We start from the raw sequence: 17641 nt of genomic DNA, 5'->3' as shown, positions 1-17641 counted from the left end.
ACCAACTTGTGTCAGACTGTGCATTCCAGATAGATGTTCCCAAAACTACAGCGATCTTCTCTGTCCATAACAGCAAGTCACACAGGCAACTACCAACATCCCACATTCCCACCTCTGTCTCCTGCACCTCTCAGACAGACTCATTTCTGGGCAAAGAAATACAGCCCCAGATTTCACCAGGCTTGTTTATCTCCAACTCCCTTTTCAGAAAAATAAAGGCAGTGACAAGGACCTTCAGAGAGTGATCCCCACTCCCATTCACCCAACAAACACCCAGCTCCCTGCCTCTGGATTTCTTCTTTTACCGCTGCTGTTTGTTATGTGCAAAAGTATTCTGTTTCCTACTACTTTGTGTAAAGGGATTTTCAATAGAAGGGAAGTAGCAACATCAGAAAATACTTCTAGCACAGAGGTTTCTCTCAGTAAACAGGTGTCTGGGAGATTATCTCGCCAATTTAACCAAAGCTGCAAACACCACAACGGTTCTGGGATGACTAAAATCCCCCCTTTTTCAAATAAAAGCCTTTTATCTGCCAAGCGACACTTCCTGTTCTAAAGGCTATTCTCCTCGGCGGTTGTCAACTATGTATTAATCTAATTCATATAAGCCTTAGAAATAAATTCTTTCATGTGCAGAATCTTTTGGGAAACTGATTCCCTGAGGCTTTAGAGAGCAATTGTTGCTTATCACCGTGGAAATTTCCACTGAATTTAAAGCCTGGTAACAAGTTAAAAAAAGATACATCAAATTTTTCAGTGATTAACAAGTTTCCCAGTCTTTGTCATCCTCAAAGGATTTTCATCTGATCGGTAGGGAAACGGCTAAAAATGAAAATAAAAGGGAAGTGATCTGACCCAGTAAGGCAGTTCCTCTGTTCCCACTCCTGTCCAAAATAATGGCACTCACTTCTAACAGCCCCTTCCAGGCAGCAGCAATATCAAACACCTTGGGCTTTATTTAAAGGACAAATGTGCTGCCAAAGACAAACACTGCTTAACTGCAAGTGGATAGTTAAACCCTCCCTACAGAGCTCTCCTAACAAAACCACTCTGTGTGTGGGAGAGGCGAGCTCTGCCAGAACACTTACAGAAAAGCAGGTAATTGAAGTTTTTCTACATTCAAACTCCATGCCTGTGCAATAAAAACCCGATTTTAACAGCGCCATAAAGCAGAGAAGTTTTGCGATGCCTCGCCGTCTGTCACGGCGCAGGAATGGCCCTGCCAAAGCAGTGGTTTTTACCTTGCTGCACGCCGTGGGCCTGTGATAAACAGCACGGCAGACACGCTAAAAACCTCCCCGTGACGGGGCGTTCAATCCTCTTCACAGCACGCAAAGAGGAAAATAAGATATTGCAGCAACTAGGAACAACCTTCAGTGGGCATCAGCTTCCAATCAGCCAAGATTCATCCCACGTCCCCAACACCTCTGTGTGTCAATGCGTCAGAAACACGCCCGGCCAACCTCCTTACCTGAGGATGAACTGGTCCACCGTGGAGTTGTTGGCAATGGTCACGTAAACATTCACAACCTCCCCTTGTTTGACGGGCTTGGAGGGCAGCCACACCACCACGTTGCTGTCCAGCCGTAGCTCGGTCAGCTGGGAGGCCTCCTGGCCCCGGTAGAGGCTGACGGAGCCAATCCTGCGCAGGTGGGACACGCTTTCGTCCACGCCGTCCTTCCCGGGCCGGATGGCGTTGCCCTTGCGGCCATCCTCGGCCGTGCACTCGCCCTTCTCGTCCCCGGGCTGCACGGTGTAGTAGAGCTCCACGGGGCTGCCCTCGGGCTGCTCCGCCGGCTTCTTGCGGCCCGTGAGCACGGGCGGGGGGCTGAACCAGGCGGGCAGCAGCTCCAGCTGCGCCACGCAGAGCCCCAGGTCCCCCCCGAGGCGGCAGCTGCCGCGCACCTCGCGCGTCTCGCGGAAGGCGAACACGCGCAGGCAGGGCAGCCGCTCCGCGGGGCTGCGCTCGTCCCAGTCCCTGCCCACCACGTAGAACAGCACCTGCACCCTGGGCTTGCTCAGGTAGATCTTGGGGCTCAGGATGTAGGCCTGCAGCTTCCAGTTGTACGTGAACTTGTTGGCGGAGCCGAAAGAGCTGGAAGTCAGCAGGAGGTCCTGGGGCACGGGTTGCTCCACGGAGAAGGGGCCGTAGCTGGCGTTTAACACGGGCGGCCTCTTGGCTTTGTATGGGAAGAACGACTCCACCCTGGACTGCAGACTGGAGTTCCTCATCAAGTCCTGGTTGGCTTCTTTGAGGAAGAAGGATGTCTCGGCGTTGAAGAGCCGATAGCTCACAGGTAGGTACGTTGGTAGTGAAGAAAATCGCTGATTATTGTCCAAGACCCCTCGACACTCTGTCACTAATAAAAGAAAAGGTGAGTTAGACAAAGTCTGCTTATGGACTCAAAGGAACACAGCACAACTTCAGCGGAGCCACCTGGTAAGTTAGGTGCATTATTCCATGCAAAGCACATTCACAGAGTAGCTACGTGTTTAGATACAAATAATTCTTTTCTGCATTACATCTGGAAAAGAAAATGAATCGCAGCATGTCAGGAGAGCCCAATGACCAACAGCCCCAGGGCTGCTAGTCACCAGCCCTGCAGGACCAAAGGGAGCTTTTCTTCTAGGTGCAAAGACACTGCTTTTCCAAGGACTCTTCACTCTCTCTGTCAGGTAACCTTGCTCTTGTATTGTTTCTGGCACTATAGTCTATATCTCTGTGGTAAAATACTGACAACTCCCCAAGTTCTTTAAATGCAGATGGGCATCACAACCCAGAAGTATTTCAAGTACTGATAGGTAAGACGCACACAGAGAGAACCAGCATGTGCTGGCCAATTTCAAATTTCAGCTGAACATCAGATCCCTTTTGACCTAAATGTTTTCCTGTTAAGATTAACACCACATTGCTGAAAGGCAAAATGTACTGTCTAAATTAGGGTAGGAAACAGTGGAGAAGAGCTCAAATACACATTGATTATGTCTTACAACCCCTCTCCTTACCTCCTGCTGAAGGCATTGGCCATAGGTACAAAAGGTAAACACACCTAGTGCTGGACTTCTTGAGTATTGAGAAAAGAGTTTGCCCTCAGTTCCAGGGTTCTCAGGGAACCCCACCAGAATCAGGATTTAAGGTTCTGTGTAGGTTCAGCTCTTTGAAGAATAAAAGTAACCACAAGGACAACACAGAACGCAGAGATTCATCTGGAACTCAGGAACACTTGAGGATCCCAAAGCACCCCACAGAAACACTGTCTTACCACCTTGCTCACAAAGGGCAGCAGCCTGGGGATGTCTGCAAGTCACATTTGCTGCCCGGCATGTCTGGCTGCTAACGTGCTAATTATGCAGTCAAATTTAATTAAATGTTTTCAAGTAATGAATAAACAATCGATACCTGTCATGACACCAAATGGCTGCTGACAGACAACCCCACTGCAGTCCTGTGGAGTGTGCAATGCCAGAGTGCAGGGAAGGGAAGAGCTCTGGGAGGCAGGTGTGAGGTAATTAAGAAAAGGAGGAGACAAATGTAGAGGATGAGGAAATCACAACTCTCACAGGACAGCAGCCATACATTTGAAATAAGGAATTAAGATGTGTTCACTCATATTTAATTCATGCGCCACCATGGAACTGTTCTCATAACTGAGCAAACTGCCATGAATGGACAGAAATTTAAACAAAACAAAATGAAAAGGTGAAGAAAGGAAAAGAACCAGTGAATTACCAACACCCTCTATGTCAGGCAGAATCACATGTAAAACATAAAACATCAGTTAAGGCTCCAATCCTTGGCACATGGTTTAATTCTGCTGGAAAAGACTTTACAAATGTCACCTCCTGAGCTGATTGATTTCCCTTACCTGAGCCTGTCAGGCTTCCACCAAAGTGCTCTAACACTGCTAAAAGGAATGAAAGGAAGATCCACCTTGGACCTTGGACATTTCAAGGGAAGAGGAAAACCCAGAGATGTCTTTGGCGTTTCCTCTCAAAGCCCCTTCACCCACCCTGGATGAGCCTGCTGGGATCTGCCTGCAGCCTCTGCCAGAAGCAGCCACTGACACCTGAGGGACAGATGCCAGATGCCAACTGAAACCTGCTTTGCTAGACAAGAATCTCTGGGAGGCCACTCTGGCTACTGAATTTGCCTTGGTGGCTAACAGGAATTGCTTTCTCGGTGTCTGCTCAGCCAGGAGCCCCGTGGTACCAGAGCAGGGCTGTGCTGGGGAGGCACAGAACACCTGCTGAAGAAGGGAGGCATGGACTGGTTTGAGCTCACGAGTTTTCTGAAGGGTTTCCACCACCAGGAATTCTCCAGACATGGCCCCGCTGCTCCTGAGGGAATCCCTGCCTTCGACAGAGCCACACAAATCAGAAATCATCTCAGCAGGCTGCAGAGACAAGTGAAGTCCTGTGATTTCAAAGGGCTGTTGGTCAGATTTAAGCTTGAGACTTAGCAGCTGTTTTTGTGCAATTCCCAGGACTTTTGCTGCAGCACATTACCCTCAGACAGACAGTGGGCTCATTTTTGCAGACACTTCATTTATCCTGGGTTAATCACATGCATGAGGTATGCAGGACTTGGCCCAACATTAAGAAAAACAGTCATGAAACTTCTGCCTTAAGAAGCTGAACACAAACAGCAAAACCCATGTGGCCAGACTGACAGCAGAAAGAAAAAAAGCTTCATTTTTTTTTTTATTGCAGTCTAAAGATTTCCACCCACTTTCATACCATACATAATGGATTCCTATATTTCTATACTGAAGGCTGTACTTTAGACAATTTATTTAAGCACTTTAAGCCTTTTACTGATCAAACTGGTAGTTTAAATTGTCCATTTTATTTTTAGAATACCAACACCATGCATCAGCAACTGCAGGCCATCACTTAAGGGATTTGTTCTATTCTCTTCATCTCTACCCAATAACTTCCACATCCTGGTATAATTAATTACCAGCATTTCCAGAGAACACTTTTGTATGCTTGATCAGCTCAGTTGCAAAGTTCTTTAATTTATCAGAGAATCTATTTAAACAAGACGCCATGGGTTTTCCTGAGTTTCACACCACAAGTTATTATTTTAAACAACCATTAAGCGGGGTTTACTTTATCTACCTGAAAAAGTATTTTTTTAAAAAGTAGCTCTGCCTGTCAGTGCTTTCAGGTGCTCTGGAATAGATTTTTGCATTTTAAAATGCTTTACACCCCTTCCCATCAGCCAACAGGAGTCACAGCTGCCCAGAGATGATGCCCTGCATGGAAGAGGTTAACAACCATCAAACAAAGCCAGTATTAGCCAAGAACAAAAGTGAAGGCTTACAAGTAATTATTTCTTCTTTGTAACAGCCTGCTGACTTTTTAATCCTTCTTCTGGAATCATATGCCTCTGCAGCACTTCATCTGAACCCAAGCAGGCATCTGCTAAGCACATCACTGGCTCCAGTGTGACAGAGCAGCTCAAATTCCTGCAACCCAGGCAGCTCATGGGATGGGAAACTGACTTCTGAGCTGTATTATTCTTATTATTTCTTGGATTCCAGCATAAGAGGAATTTTCTTTGGGGGTATTTCACATGGAGCTGGAGCCCCGGGTGCTGGATTCACTGGAACAGTCATAAAAGCTTAATGTCTTGGAGTTGTTCTTTTATGAGGTTGGTTTGAAGTGACCTCCTTTTGGGCAGGGGATGAAGGGTTTAGCTCCTGGGTGGGAGATTAGTGGCCAGTGGCCACGGATCTTCAGTGCCTGATGCTGGATGAGCCACGGAGCCTTCCAGGCAGCCATCTGCCTGTGCCTGAGCCAGAAGCTTCTGGGCCAGGGAAGTCAGCGAGGAGCAGAAGACATCTGCCCATGCAAAGGAGGAGGGATGTGAGAACCTTCCCTGCACCTTGTCTGGCCCACAGAGGCACATTTATAATTGTCCCTTGCAGGAGACAAGCCAGAGGAAAAGAGCTGAAGAGATTCCTGTGCCTGTGTGTTTTCCTGGAACCCCAGCACAGCTGGAGATCCCACCACGAATTCCCTAACTTTTAAGGCAGGCTCTTCTCCCTCCTTTTTCCTGCAGCTTTACCACTACCTTTCCTCCATTCCTAAACCTAGCTATCATTGAATGCTGCACCATACTGATTTTAATTTTTGTTCCACTTCCATGCCACCAGAGTTTTAAGAAACAAACCCCACCTAGTATTATTCACAGCACCACCATCAGCTAAAGTCCTGCAAATGCTGTAATGGTCATCCCTGTTCCTTCCATGGACACCCATTCCCACCTGCCCCTGCACCCAGATGAGCACCTGACACAAACCATGCCCTCCCAAAATCCCCATCCTTAATTCTCTTCTGACTCCATCTTCCACTACAAACCTGTCCTGCTCCTGCAGAGCAAATCACATATTCCAGCTCAGCAACTGCAGAACAGAATGAAACTTGGAGGACTCACTTCAATCAGCACAAATGTTTCCTTCACCTCAAAAATGTCAACAGCTCTGTTTGCTGGTTCATTTTCCCTTAATTTTCTGTGCCAGCACCACATTCAGTCACACTCAGTGACTCCACAGTGTATGAAATCTCTGCAGCAGTGTTTTGCTCAGAACTAGAGCTCAGCAAATACGTTCACTTAGACCTCAGGATGACCTCAGCTGTACTCTCATCCCCTCCAAGTTCCCATTTCTTAACTTACAGAAATAGGAAATTCTGCTGATGGAAAGGCTGAGTGGAATCTTAAACCAAACAAGCTCAGGATATGGAGCAGATTTTGAACCGTGAGGTTGATAAAATACAGCCACAAAGAGAGCAATGGCTCGTCCATGTCTTCACACCCAGACTGGATCCCCCTTACAGGCACGTTTTTCTCTGCACAAGTTACAGGGATAACTGCAGACTCACACTCCCTTCTGGCTTAAAAGCTGAATTCTGTGAGCATTCCAAAACAGCAGCTGTGGCAGGGTAGGGGCAGGAGCCACAGCTCCTCACGTGTGCCCACCAGAGCTGCTCCCCACCCTCTGAGGGACCCTTGGACTAACTGCACACAGGCAATGCCAAGTGTCAAATGCTTATGATGACCAATTTGTGACGCTAAAAATAAACTCTGCAAACAAATCTGGCAAAGAAATCCACAGAGCAAACATTTGAGGGAAATTGCAGCCTATTATCAAATATTCTGTGAGCACCTGGTGAGGGCAATTTTATCAAACAAAATTAATGCTAACAAAATTATTTTAGCTGTTCCTTTTTGAATCCAGAGTTCCCTAAACTGAAGTTGAAGTCCAAGGATAGGTTTGTACCTGCAGGGCTTTGCCGATTAATCTGAAATGGGGTATTCCTATTCACATACATGGCAGTCCAGAGGCTGGTAACCAACCAGACATATTTTAAGCCCAGATATAGGCACAGTCTTATTTAGCCTAGATTAGAGCTCAATTAAACCACATTGCAAAGATTGCTGGGAGACCTTATAATCAGTTATTGTGAACAAATTTCCTATTTTATTTCAGTGGGAGACATTAACTTCATTCATTCAGTATATTGTTAAATGAAAAAAGAGACTTCTCTCACATTTTGAGATTATATCTTTAATAAATTTATCCTTTGTACATTACCAGAGATCAAACCCTCACTCAAATCCTACAGACAATCCTGGATTTATTACAGAAGTGAGCACTTGTCCCATTCTTTGCCAGCAGAGGCAGAACAGTGACATTTCAGAGCTGTCAGAACATGACAAGCACCTAAAGCAAGCACTGAACAGAGGTACTCCAGCAACCTCTGCACTCCTTGAAAACACAAAAACAACAGGATGGTCACCAAAACAAAATGATGGGAACTCCAAGTGGATAAAAAAATATTTCAAACAGAGCATGGCTAGATGCTGGAGCTCACTGCCAGGGAACTCTCCCAGAATGAAAAGGGTGATCAGAACGCTTGCACTGCCCTGCAGCCCATCCAGAGCAGGGTCATTAACCACATGTAAAACTCCTTGGTTTAGTGCATCTATTAGAACCCAGGATTAGACCTCTGCATTCTAAAGCCTTATCCAACATCTGTCAGGTTGTTCCATTTTCCTCAGGATTACCAACACAACAGACACGTGTATAAACCACAAATAGCTGCTTGTGAGGCACAGCCTTTTCACCAACAGGAAAGAGAAGCTTTCAAGTCTATTTTGGAAACACAGAACTCTCAAAAAACTGCACATCAGAAATGCGTTTCCAATATTTTAATAACAGCCTCCAATGGTTTTTTGCAGTTCTGTACACACCACCTCCTTTGGCTGCAAAATACCAAGATATTCTTTTATTCCAGGTCTGTGTTCTCTCTGACCCTCTGTTCACAGAGCTGCATTAGTCAAAGACTGCCTGACATTCAGGGCTGAAATCTATAAATGGTTTTCTCAGACTGGCTGATGACCTTAAGAGTCTGTAAAACAACAGTGTACATGCAAAGGTCAGTGAAGATTTCCGGAATCGCTCCCCATTCCCAGGGCTGCCATTCCCAATTGTCTCCAGTGCCGAGGCCATCTGACCTATTTAAGCCAGTTTGCTGCGTGGAATCAAAGATAAATACCTGGAACTCCAATTCCCACTAATGAAAGCTTTTGTTAAGAGAAAAGGGTTGGAAAACTTCTGCCTGAATACAAACACTATTCAGGTTTTGTGGCTGCAAATGTCAGTGTCCCGTGAGCAGCACATGGTGGGCAAAATGCCACACGCTGGCCTTTCCCTGCAGCCCTGCCCTCCTCATCCTCAGAACCCAGCATTCTGCACCATCCATTGTGTCAGCACTGCCACCACAAAGCACAGAGCACTTCAGCCAGCCCCGTCCGATAGCTGGAGAGAAGAGGAGGATTTCGGGCACTGGAGTTTATTGCCAGCTCCATCAGAAACATATGGTGGCCACAGGAAAGCTGTGCAGGCCAGGTTCTCTGGCAGTGAAATCAGAGAAGCCATCGTTCAGCTTGACTGACTTGCGAGTCAAAACCACGTTGAGTTCATCACACAAAAGGCCAAGTAAAACTCTGTCTGTCTGGGGGGTTTCTGGTCTTTAAAGCAGGCAAAAGCAGCCCAGTGGCAGTGCCAGAGCGGGGGAAAAGCAGCCAGTGTGGTTGGTGTTCTCTCCCTTCAGCAGGACCTTTGCAGAGACCTGGACTGCTCATCTCCCATGGAAAGCACACAGCTGAGGAACCCTCACTTTCATGGCAGCTCAATCTGTGAAAGACACTTCTCTCTGCAGGGCATGTATCAAATTTAGCCTTACAGGATGGCTCACCAAAGCCTCCACAACATTTTAAAGTTTGGCCAGAATGCCATAATGATTGAAATACACGAATATCACAGTTAGTCGGGTTTGGGTTTTTATTTTTTTTTTTAAAGTTCTCAAGTGTCATAAAAATGGGAACATGCAAGATGTAAGTTACAAACTTGAACAAGTTCTGGCCTTGGCAATGAATCAATTACTTGTCCTGCCTCTCCTTCTCCAGTTTTTAATAGCTCTGTGCTTTCCACTGCTGTTTAAGTCTCTGTCAGATGCTGATAGGCACTCACTGCTCTGTTTAGACACTGAATTGCTTTGCACAGCTCCTTGTTTAAAGAGAGATTAGGCTCCTAGAGCCTCATTGGGGCAATTTGCTCAGCACTCGACTGCCATGAAAACCAACAAGAACCAAGAGTATCAAAAAGCTCAGACCTGCACAGGATGAAGCTTTCAGCTGCAAAAGCATAGAAGGAGCACACAGAGGACTCAATAAACGAATTACAATGTTCCTCCCCTCACCATCCAGGAAGAAAAAGAGTATTTTTTTTCTTGTAAATAGGTACTAATGAAAAATAAAGCCAGCCAGCAACATGAACAAGAGGACTTTATCTCACATTGCCTCACACTGAGACCCAGCCTCACACAGGTACAGGGGATATCACCCAAAGAGCCAGGCATAACCTGCAGTGAGCAATTCCAAGGCTGAAAAGGAAAAGGGGTTTCTTGCAATCAGGCTTTCCCTGGGGTCTGTAATGCACTTTTAGCACGTTCCTAATGCCAACTCCCTTCTCAGGGCTGGTATTGCCAGGCTCCTGTGCTCTGCTGGGAACAAACCCCTTCAGACCTCCCACCCTGCCATCATTCTTGCCACGGTGCAGACAGGGAATTCGGCAGTGACGCTGAGCTGGCAGGAGCACAGAGAGCAGAGGGGAGCAGGGGCACCGCGGGGGCAGCGGGTGAAGGCACCCAGGTGAGGGCATGCAAGAGCCTCGCTGCTGAGGGACGGACCTGGCACGGCCGGGCAGCAGCTGCTGCCAGGACCACACAGCCCCGTCTGCCAGCGGGAACCAAGAGCCTCAGCCTCCGCTGCCTGCTCTGCTGCAATCTGCAAATTCGGTGGGAAACAGCTAAATCGCAGAGAAGAAAAGACCCTGCAAGTACTGACTTGCATCAGCATTAACTGTTGCAGAATTCCACTCTCGAGAAAGTTTCATCACTGGATAAATCGATAAAGTTTCATAAAAGACAGGAAAATCATCATGTGCTATACCAGCAAGGACCCAAAAGTATTTTTAATTGCTTCTTGAAAAAAAAAAAAAGTTTATTATTTATATGAAAATTTAATTTAAGAGTAAAGCAGCCAATTATCCCTTCTTTACTTTCCCCTTCTCTCCTTCATGGAAGAATTTAGAGCACTAACAGATGCAACGCATGTACACTTTTAATACTTGCATGTATTAAAAGTTGCTTGTATGCAAACTGTGATTTAAACCATGCCAGAATATCTCAATATCCTGGCTACAGCCCTGCTAATCATCTCCATTTCAAAAATGCAATGAGGATTTATGAGAAGATTAATTGAGAAACGAGGCTGAGGGGGTGGGGGACAGCCCTGCCTGTTGGGGAAATGAACTCGGCATCACCTTTAACCTCCAAGTAATTCTTTGTCACAGAGCACAAAGCAACTCATCATTCCAGAAGAGCAGCAGGACAGAAACCAAGCGGAAATTTATCTGGTTAAACACCTTCTTTCCCAGGGATTAATCCAAAGGGATGGCTGGAGCACTGGTGTTCGTGCTCCCACACCTCCAAGGGCTGCTTTTAAAGCACCCTGGCTCTGCTAGGAGAGCAAAGGGGTGAGCAGCGACTCCCCAGCCCCCAAATTGTGTCTCTCAAGGGTCCTGTCCTGACCCAAAAGCTTTGTGGGAGCAGCCCAGCTCTCCCTGGCAGCCACAGCCCTGGTGCTGAGGGGCAGGAGCAGGAGGGAAGGGGCTCCCCAAGCCCCAGCTGCAGCCCTCTGGCATCTCCTCTTCCCAGCTTACCCACACCAGGAACGTGAGTGGGGCCAGAAACGACAGGAGAACAAAGTGGTTGTGGTGCTGGCAGTGAGAAGGGGAAAGGCAAAACTACAAAAGGAGAAATGAGATCCAGAGGAGGGAATCTTCCAGAGGAACACAAGCAGATCTGACAGAATGCTAAATCACAGGGAGAAAATGCAGAAGAATGATGAACACGTGGGTTTAATTCTGTTTTTTAAGGCAGAGAAAATGGTTGAGAAGTCACTCTCTAACATCTTTTATTTGCTCTAATAAAATCTTTTATTTGCCTTGCTAAAACCTGCCCAGGAAGGGCCAAACCAAAACACTCCAACAGTGCCATCCCTGAGGAAAGTGTCTGGGAGAACACTTCTGGCAATTCCAGGTCTGGAACTAGGATGCAGAAGCCAATGAGACCAAGTTCTTTTTTCCAAGATGATGATTATATAAAAGGAGTACATTCAGAAGCCAGAGATAAAGGACTGCCTAAGATGAAGACAAGAACCTGGATCCAATTTATGTTCAAAGCAGAGCAACAGTCTGCATCAACTTCAGGGAGGGCAGGAATGCCAGAGGCAAAGCTGGCCTGTGCAGCTCTGAAGGTACAACAGAGTAATTCTGTATTTTCTGAGTGGGTGGAAAGCAGAATCCTACCTTCCTGTTGCTTCTCAAGTGTCCTTAAAGTCATTGGCAAAGACAAATGACAATGATGGATGCCAGTTTGTTATGCTGAGCACCACAAAACTGCATAGAGCAAATGACTTGCACCATCTTTTGAAGAGGTTGAATGTGTCGTGCTCCTAAAGTGCTGCTGTGCTCAAGAATCACTGAGAGCTCCCAGCAAATCAATGCAATAGAGCCCTGCTATACATTTTCTAAGCACTATTTTTATCCTTTCCCAATATAACTTCCAAACCTTCCTCCTCCCCCACGTCCCTGCCACAAATCCCTAATTCACACAGCTAAAAACACACAGTGCCTCCTGCCATTTTTCCAACATGTGCAGTCCTTAACAACAAATTTAATTTCTTCCTTTCTTTGAAGCTCATCTTCATTCAGCCTGGCTCCAAAGGGAAATTAATGAGGGCTCACTGAATATGTTTACATAAGATCTCCTCCAAATTTATGTTATTAAGCATTAGGAGTGTTTTTATCTGCCCTCTGAGGGATGGAGGGGCTGATGTGTCTGGCCAGAGATGTCTCAATACAGTCTGCTGTCCACTCACGCTGCTGGCTTTGCTGCCAGCAGCCACAGCAGCTCTGGTGGCAGAGCCTGGGGCAGGGGATGGGTGGCAGCTGGATAAAAGCTGATTTCACCTCTGGGCTCCACTGGCAGGGAGGTGCTGGCACACCAAGGCATGCTCAGGGCTGAGGAGGCTGTAGGACCTGGCTGTCCCCATTGTCACCTGGCTGGGACTCTGTGCCCAAGGCCAGGCAGGAGCTGTGACACTGCTGTGGTGACAAACCCCCTGCCCACTGTGATCCCACTGTGATCCCACGGAGCCAAGCTGCTCATCCCCAGCAGCCCTTCTTAGGAAAAGAAAGGCTTCTCTTTCTGCAGGAATTCTCTCTGCTGCAGGAATTCCATCACTAATGTGAATCTCAGCTCCTGGTGGGCTCCACAACCACATCTCGGTCTGTGATATTCAATAGAGGCTTTGGAGTTAGAAAAAAAAAAATCTTTCTGCTTGTTCTTATTAATATAAAAGGAATAACACAGTTCTTTGTGTAACAGCAGTAGTGGGTACCATCACAAGGAAACATGCTGCATGCACAAGCACGGGTAAAACATGTATTTGTGCCTACACTCACAAGCACAGCTCATTTCTGCAGGATAAACTGTAAATCCAAGTCCTGAACTGCCTCTCGGCCTCACTGGCCACATCTGAGCAAGGCAAGGACACCTGGCTGCAGTAAAGCCTGTGCTCTAGCATGGCTATTGCATCCAGACAATGATTTCTGCAGTGATTAAAGCTGCCTGTGCTTCTGGGCAGGCAGGAACAAAGGAAACCCTTCTGCTGGAAGAGGGGTTCCAGAAAATCCACGGCTCTCTCCACTCCTGCAGTTCATTAGCTAACAAAGCAATGACTCCAATTCATGACAAGAAAAGGAACCTGACCATCCTGACCAGCTTCCAAGGCCTCTCCTGCAGCTCCTCTTGGCTCATGGTCTCCCCAGGTAACCCTTGCCAGCTAAGGCAGAGTGCTACAAAGCCATTACATCATCCAATTCAATAATCAAAACTTTCACAGGGATCATTTTTCCTTCAATAAAGAAATAAAAAGCTAATGCCACCCTGAATTCCCAAAGTACTGTATTAGCACTCTTGTCAGCTGGAGGGCTTTTGGACTGCTATAAATGTATTTTTTTCCCCTTTGCAACTGCATTTAAACCTGTCTGCATTTCAGTTTGCTGAAGCTGTTGAGCCAAGTATGAAGTCCATTCACAGTCAGCTGTAATGAACATCACAGGCTGGAACCCAAGCAGGCAGTGGTGCCTGTTTGCTGGAGACTCATTCAGAAAACCAAAGAGAACAAGAGTAGTTTTAGAGATGCTGTAAATGCCGAGCTGCTTGCTCTGCAAACTAATGCAGAGTCTTGTTCTGTGTGCAGACAAGGCCTCCAAGTGAGGGGGGTGTGGGAGGGAAGCCTTGTTTGCACCAGGCTCCTCTGAGCTAACAACTTACACGGGAGGTTTTACTTTAAAGGCAGTATCATGCATTGATTTAGAAGACAGATATCCATATCTTCCACCCTTGCTGGACACAGAGCAGACTGTGGAAAGCTCTGACCTCTGGGCTGCCTGGTAAAGAGCAGAACACATCTCTTCTTGGTATAAATTTAAAGGGAGGACCTACAATATGGAGAAATCTTCAAAGGCCAGTCAGGTTTCCAGTCCAACAACCCTGCCAAGTGTTCCTTTAATCCTTTATTTACCAGTAAATCTGCCTCTCTGTTCAGCAGGCTTTTACTGGGATTGGGTTTCAGCCTGCAACCCAAAGGCTGTAAGCATATGCTCTGTAGCCCTAATGAGAAACTCAATCTATTAATGAGCAGACCTTCTCCACAGGACCAGGTCTTGGCAACATGAGTCAGTTCCTGAACTTTCACCTCCTGCTTGGCAGCACACCAGACTAACTCCACATCTCTCAGCTGGCTTACATTATCAGCTCATTATTAACATACATCAGGGCCAGATCTCTTTTACATGCACCCAGCAAACAGGAAACTACACAAGGGGAGGGCTCCTCATTTTTGTCTGACTCTGGAGCTCATAAAAACAACTAATTAGAAGCAGCTCCAGCAGAGGCACTCTGCAGATCACACATTCCCTCTGAACCCCAGTCCTGACTCGGGATGAACACCCTGGGCAGCCCCAGCACCTCGCAGCCCTCGCCCTGGGTGAGACAGAGGTGTGCTGCTCTCCTCGTTTTGGAGTCAGGAGACCGTCACTCAGACGGAACAAAACGTGTCCAACATCTCATCCAACTCCTGCCATCAGCTGCCCTGCAGCAGGGAGAGCACTGGGAGCCCTTTGCAGCCCTTTCAAAGCACACTGCTGTGTACTTTAGCTCTGCATGCCTGCCTGGGCTCTTTGAAGTGGCCTGCGAGCCCCCAGCAGTGTACACAGCATTTTGGGAAAGCTTCCCAGGCCATCTCTTGTTGGGGGAGATAAAATAGGAAAGCCTTATAAATATGATTGCCTGGCAAAGGATTTAGAAAATACAGAGACTGAGATGGTAACAAGTTGTGACATACCAAACCTTAGTTACTGCACAAGTAGAAGACAATAGTACAGCCAGGATGAAGACAATCCCCCTTCTGGTTGAACAATGCCCTTACCTACAGGTAGGTCCAAGGGTCAAATGGACTGTTCGATGTCACCCCAATGTGTGCTTCATCCCACACCTGTAACCCTCCCCTGAAGCATCAGGAGTCTGTGACCCCACTGCCCCAAGTCTTGTTCCAGCCCACCTTGAACCCCCTGACAAGGAGTCCCTGAGGAGCCAGACGCCCTCTTGGAACTCCCACTCTCTCTTGGAGCATCCTCTCCCTCTTGGGATCCTCTCCCATCTCCCTCTACCCCTTGCCTCTCCCTGCCTCGGGTCAGTCTGGTGACTCCAAGCAGAGCCTTCCACCCTCTCTAATAAACCAGATATTCTAAGAGCAGCCTTCAGAGATCTCTGGTCTCCATCCATCCCAACTGTCCTGGAGCCCAGCATCCTTGCAATCTCTCATGGCCTGAGCCCTCGTGGAGCTCAGGAGAGCCTCCCTGGCACAGTGAGCCCTGTCCTCGATGACACACCACCATTTGTCATGCAGTGTGTCACTTGATTTCCCTCCTTACACCACCAGGATTTACTTCTGCCCTCCAGTGCTCCCTCCTCAGCTGTCGTGCTTCAGCTCAGAAAACTTAGCAAACAAAGAAGCCCCAAGCCATCTCTGCTCCAGATGCCTGGGTCAGATCCAGTCCAGGCAGGCAGCAAATGCAAGCTGCACCAGCCTGGTCACTGCTCCCATCTCATCCCAGCACAGGCAGTGCCCAGGTCAGCAAACAGATGGAGACACTCGAGGAGCAAGAAAGGCCAGCAGAGGCTCTGCTCAGGGTGGCTGTGAGGGATGTGCCCAAGCTGAAGCTGTCACACAGCATTCTGTGCCTGCCCTCAGCCCAGCTTCAGGTACACACATCCTCCTGATGCTGAAAACTCACACCCACTCTGAAACACCCTTTCAAGCAAACCAGACTTAACACGAATCAGTACAAAATCTGGCAAAATCTCAGAGCCTACACAAGCTCCTGATTTTCCTTGGCTGCTCAAAAGGTAGCCATTTATATACCTTTTTGTAAAAAAAAAAAAAAAATTAGCTGTGGTTAGAATTACTTTTCAGAGCTGATCTCATTTCATAACTCACCTCCTATTCAGACGGAATTTATGCACAGATGCTCGGAGCCAAAAATCTGTTCTGATTTACTCCACAGCAGAACAGGTAAAGAGCAAATCTATCCCAGCCAGGTCGGTGCCTCCCTGCTCCAGCCTCCCCCCACACAGCAGCAACCACGAGGAACCCACAGTGCCAAAAGTCCTGCTGCTCCCAGGGGGGAACTAAAGCCAAAATATTCCAACAGGACCAAGATCCTTCAAATGCAAAAGAGCTGGACATAGATTTTAAACCATTTTAAATGTACTGTCTTTCCCCAAAGTGCAGGTCAGAAACCTGCAGAGATCAAGAGCTAAGGGATGCTTTGTGGAAGCAGTGGTGAGAAGAAAAACCAGAGTATTTCAGATCAACTGGTCAAGAATAAACCATGCAACTGCTCACTGTAGTTATGCCAAGATGATAAAACTGAGTTCAGATGAAGGCTTGCTACCCAAAATAAGGTAATCCCACAATAGAGGCACCATATCTGTCATTCCCCTAGGGATGCTGGGTTACCTTAGGCCACTCATTTCTAAATAGGCAGAAGCTAAAATAAAATAACTAAAAGTTCTTTTGCAGAAAGAAATTACTTAAAGCCTGGGGCTTTAACTAGCGCTCAAAAATGCCTTGGGGTATTTCAAAGGGTGATTATATAATAGTGGAACTATTCAAATTATAAAACCAAAGTATATTAAGGTATATCAATACATTCAAGCAAAGGAAAAACGTTTATTTAAATGTATTTTCATTATTTGTTCACATAGCTCCACATAGGAGCTATGGTACAGGTGCAGGAAGAGGAGACAAAATTTTCTTAAATATTTGATACCAGTCTAATTGCAAAGAAGTGACAAATTTCATTCTCAGCAATATTTACAGAAGACAAAGAAAGTCCAATTCATCTTAAAAATAAGGGCGTGACACCAACTCAGTCACAGCAATGGACTTACTCCTTCTGGCTTTCTTGGGACTGACTGAAAATCTGGGCAGGATAAATTAAATTTTCCAAGATATAAAGCTACATGTTCTTATCACAGAAAAGAATCTGGATTCCAGCAGCAATTCAAATGCTTTCCTCAAGTATGCAGATGTAACTCCTGCCCCCTTGGCAGGCCCCAGCAGCTGAGGACTGAACCAGCCTCTTAAACTGAAATACCTGCACGGGCAACCTGATTGGTGATGCTCAGGTCCCTCAGGTCTCAGCAGAATTAGCCCCATTAAGAAACAAAGCACAGTCTGGTGCCTACATATGGATTTAGCAATTTCCCTTTATGTTAGCCAATTAGAAAACACTGGCTCTTTTCCTTTCCCAAATGCTTTCAAATTAATGAGAGAAAGAAAAAAATCAAAACACATAGCAAAGGCTGAACAAAGATTGGTATTTGATAGAATTTGCATGTAAATCCTCCAAGATTCAATTTTAAGTAGAAGCAA

The 17641-nt window shown here is 46.7% G+C and overlaps 1 protein-coding gene across 3 annotated transcripts in view; it reads right to left on the bottom strand.

Moving 5' to 3' along the window:
• TMEM132C (transmembrane protein 132C) overlaps positions 1-17641 on the bottom strand; it is a 182922-nt gene that overhangs the window by 126361 nt on the left and 38920 nt on the right. For all 3 annotated transcript variants that reach the window (XM_077787270.2, XM_085593385.1, XM_085593386.1), the window contains exon 2: positions 1472-2360. In XM_077787270.2, the coding sequence (XP_077643396.1) occupies positions 1472-2360 (889 nt within the window). The remainder of the gene's footprint in view (positions 1-1471; positions 2361-17641) is intronic.

The sequence above is a fragment of the Lonchura striata genome, chromosome 15, assembly GCF_050655825.1.
Source record: "Lonchura striata isolate lonStrDom1 chromosome 15, ASM5065582v1, whole genome shotgun sequence".
NCBI lineage: Eukaryota > Metazoa > Chordata > Aves > Passeriformes > Estrildidae > Lonchura > Lonchura striata.
This window is presented reverse-complemented; position numbering and strand designations above follow the sequence as displayed.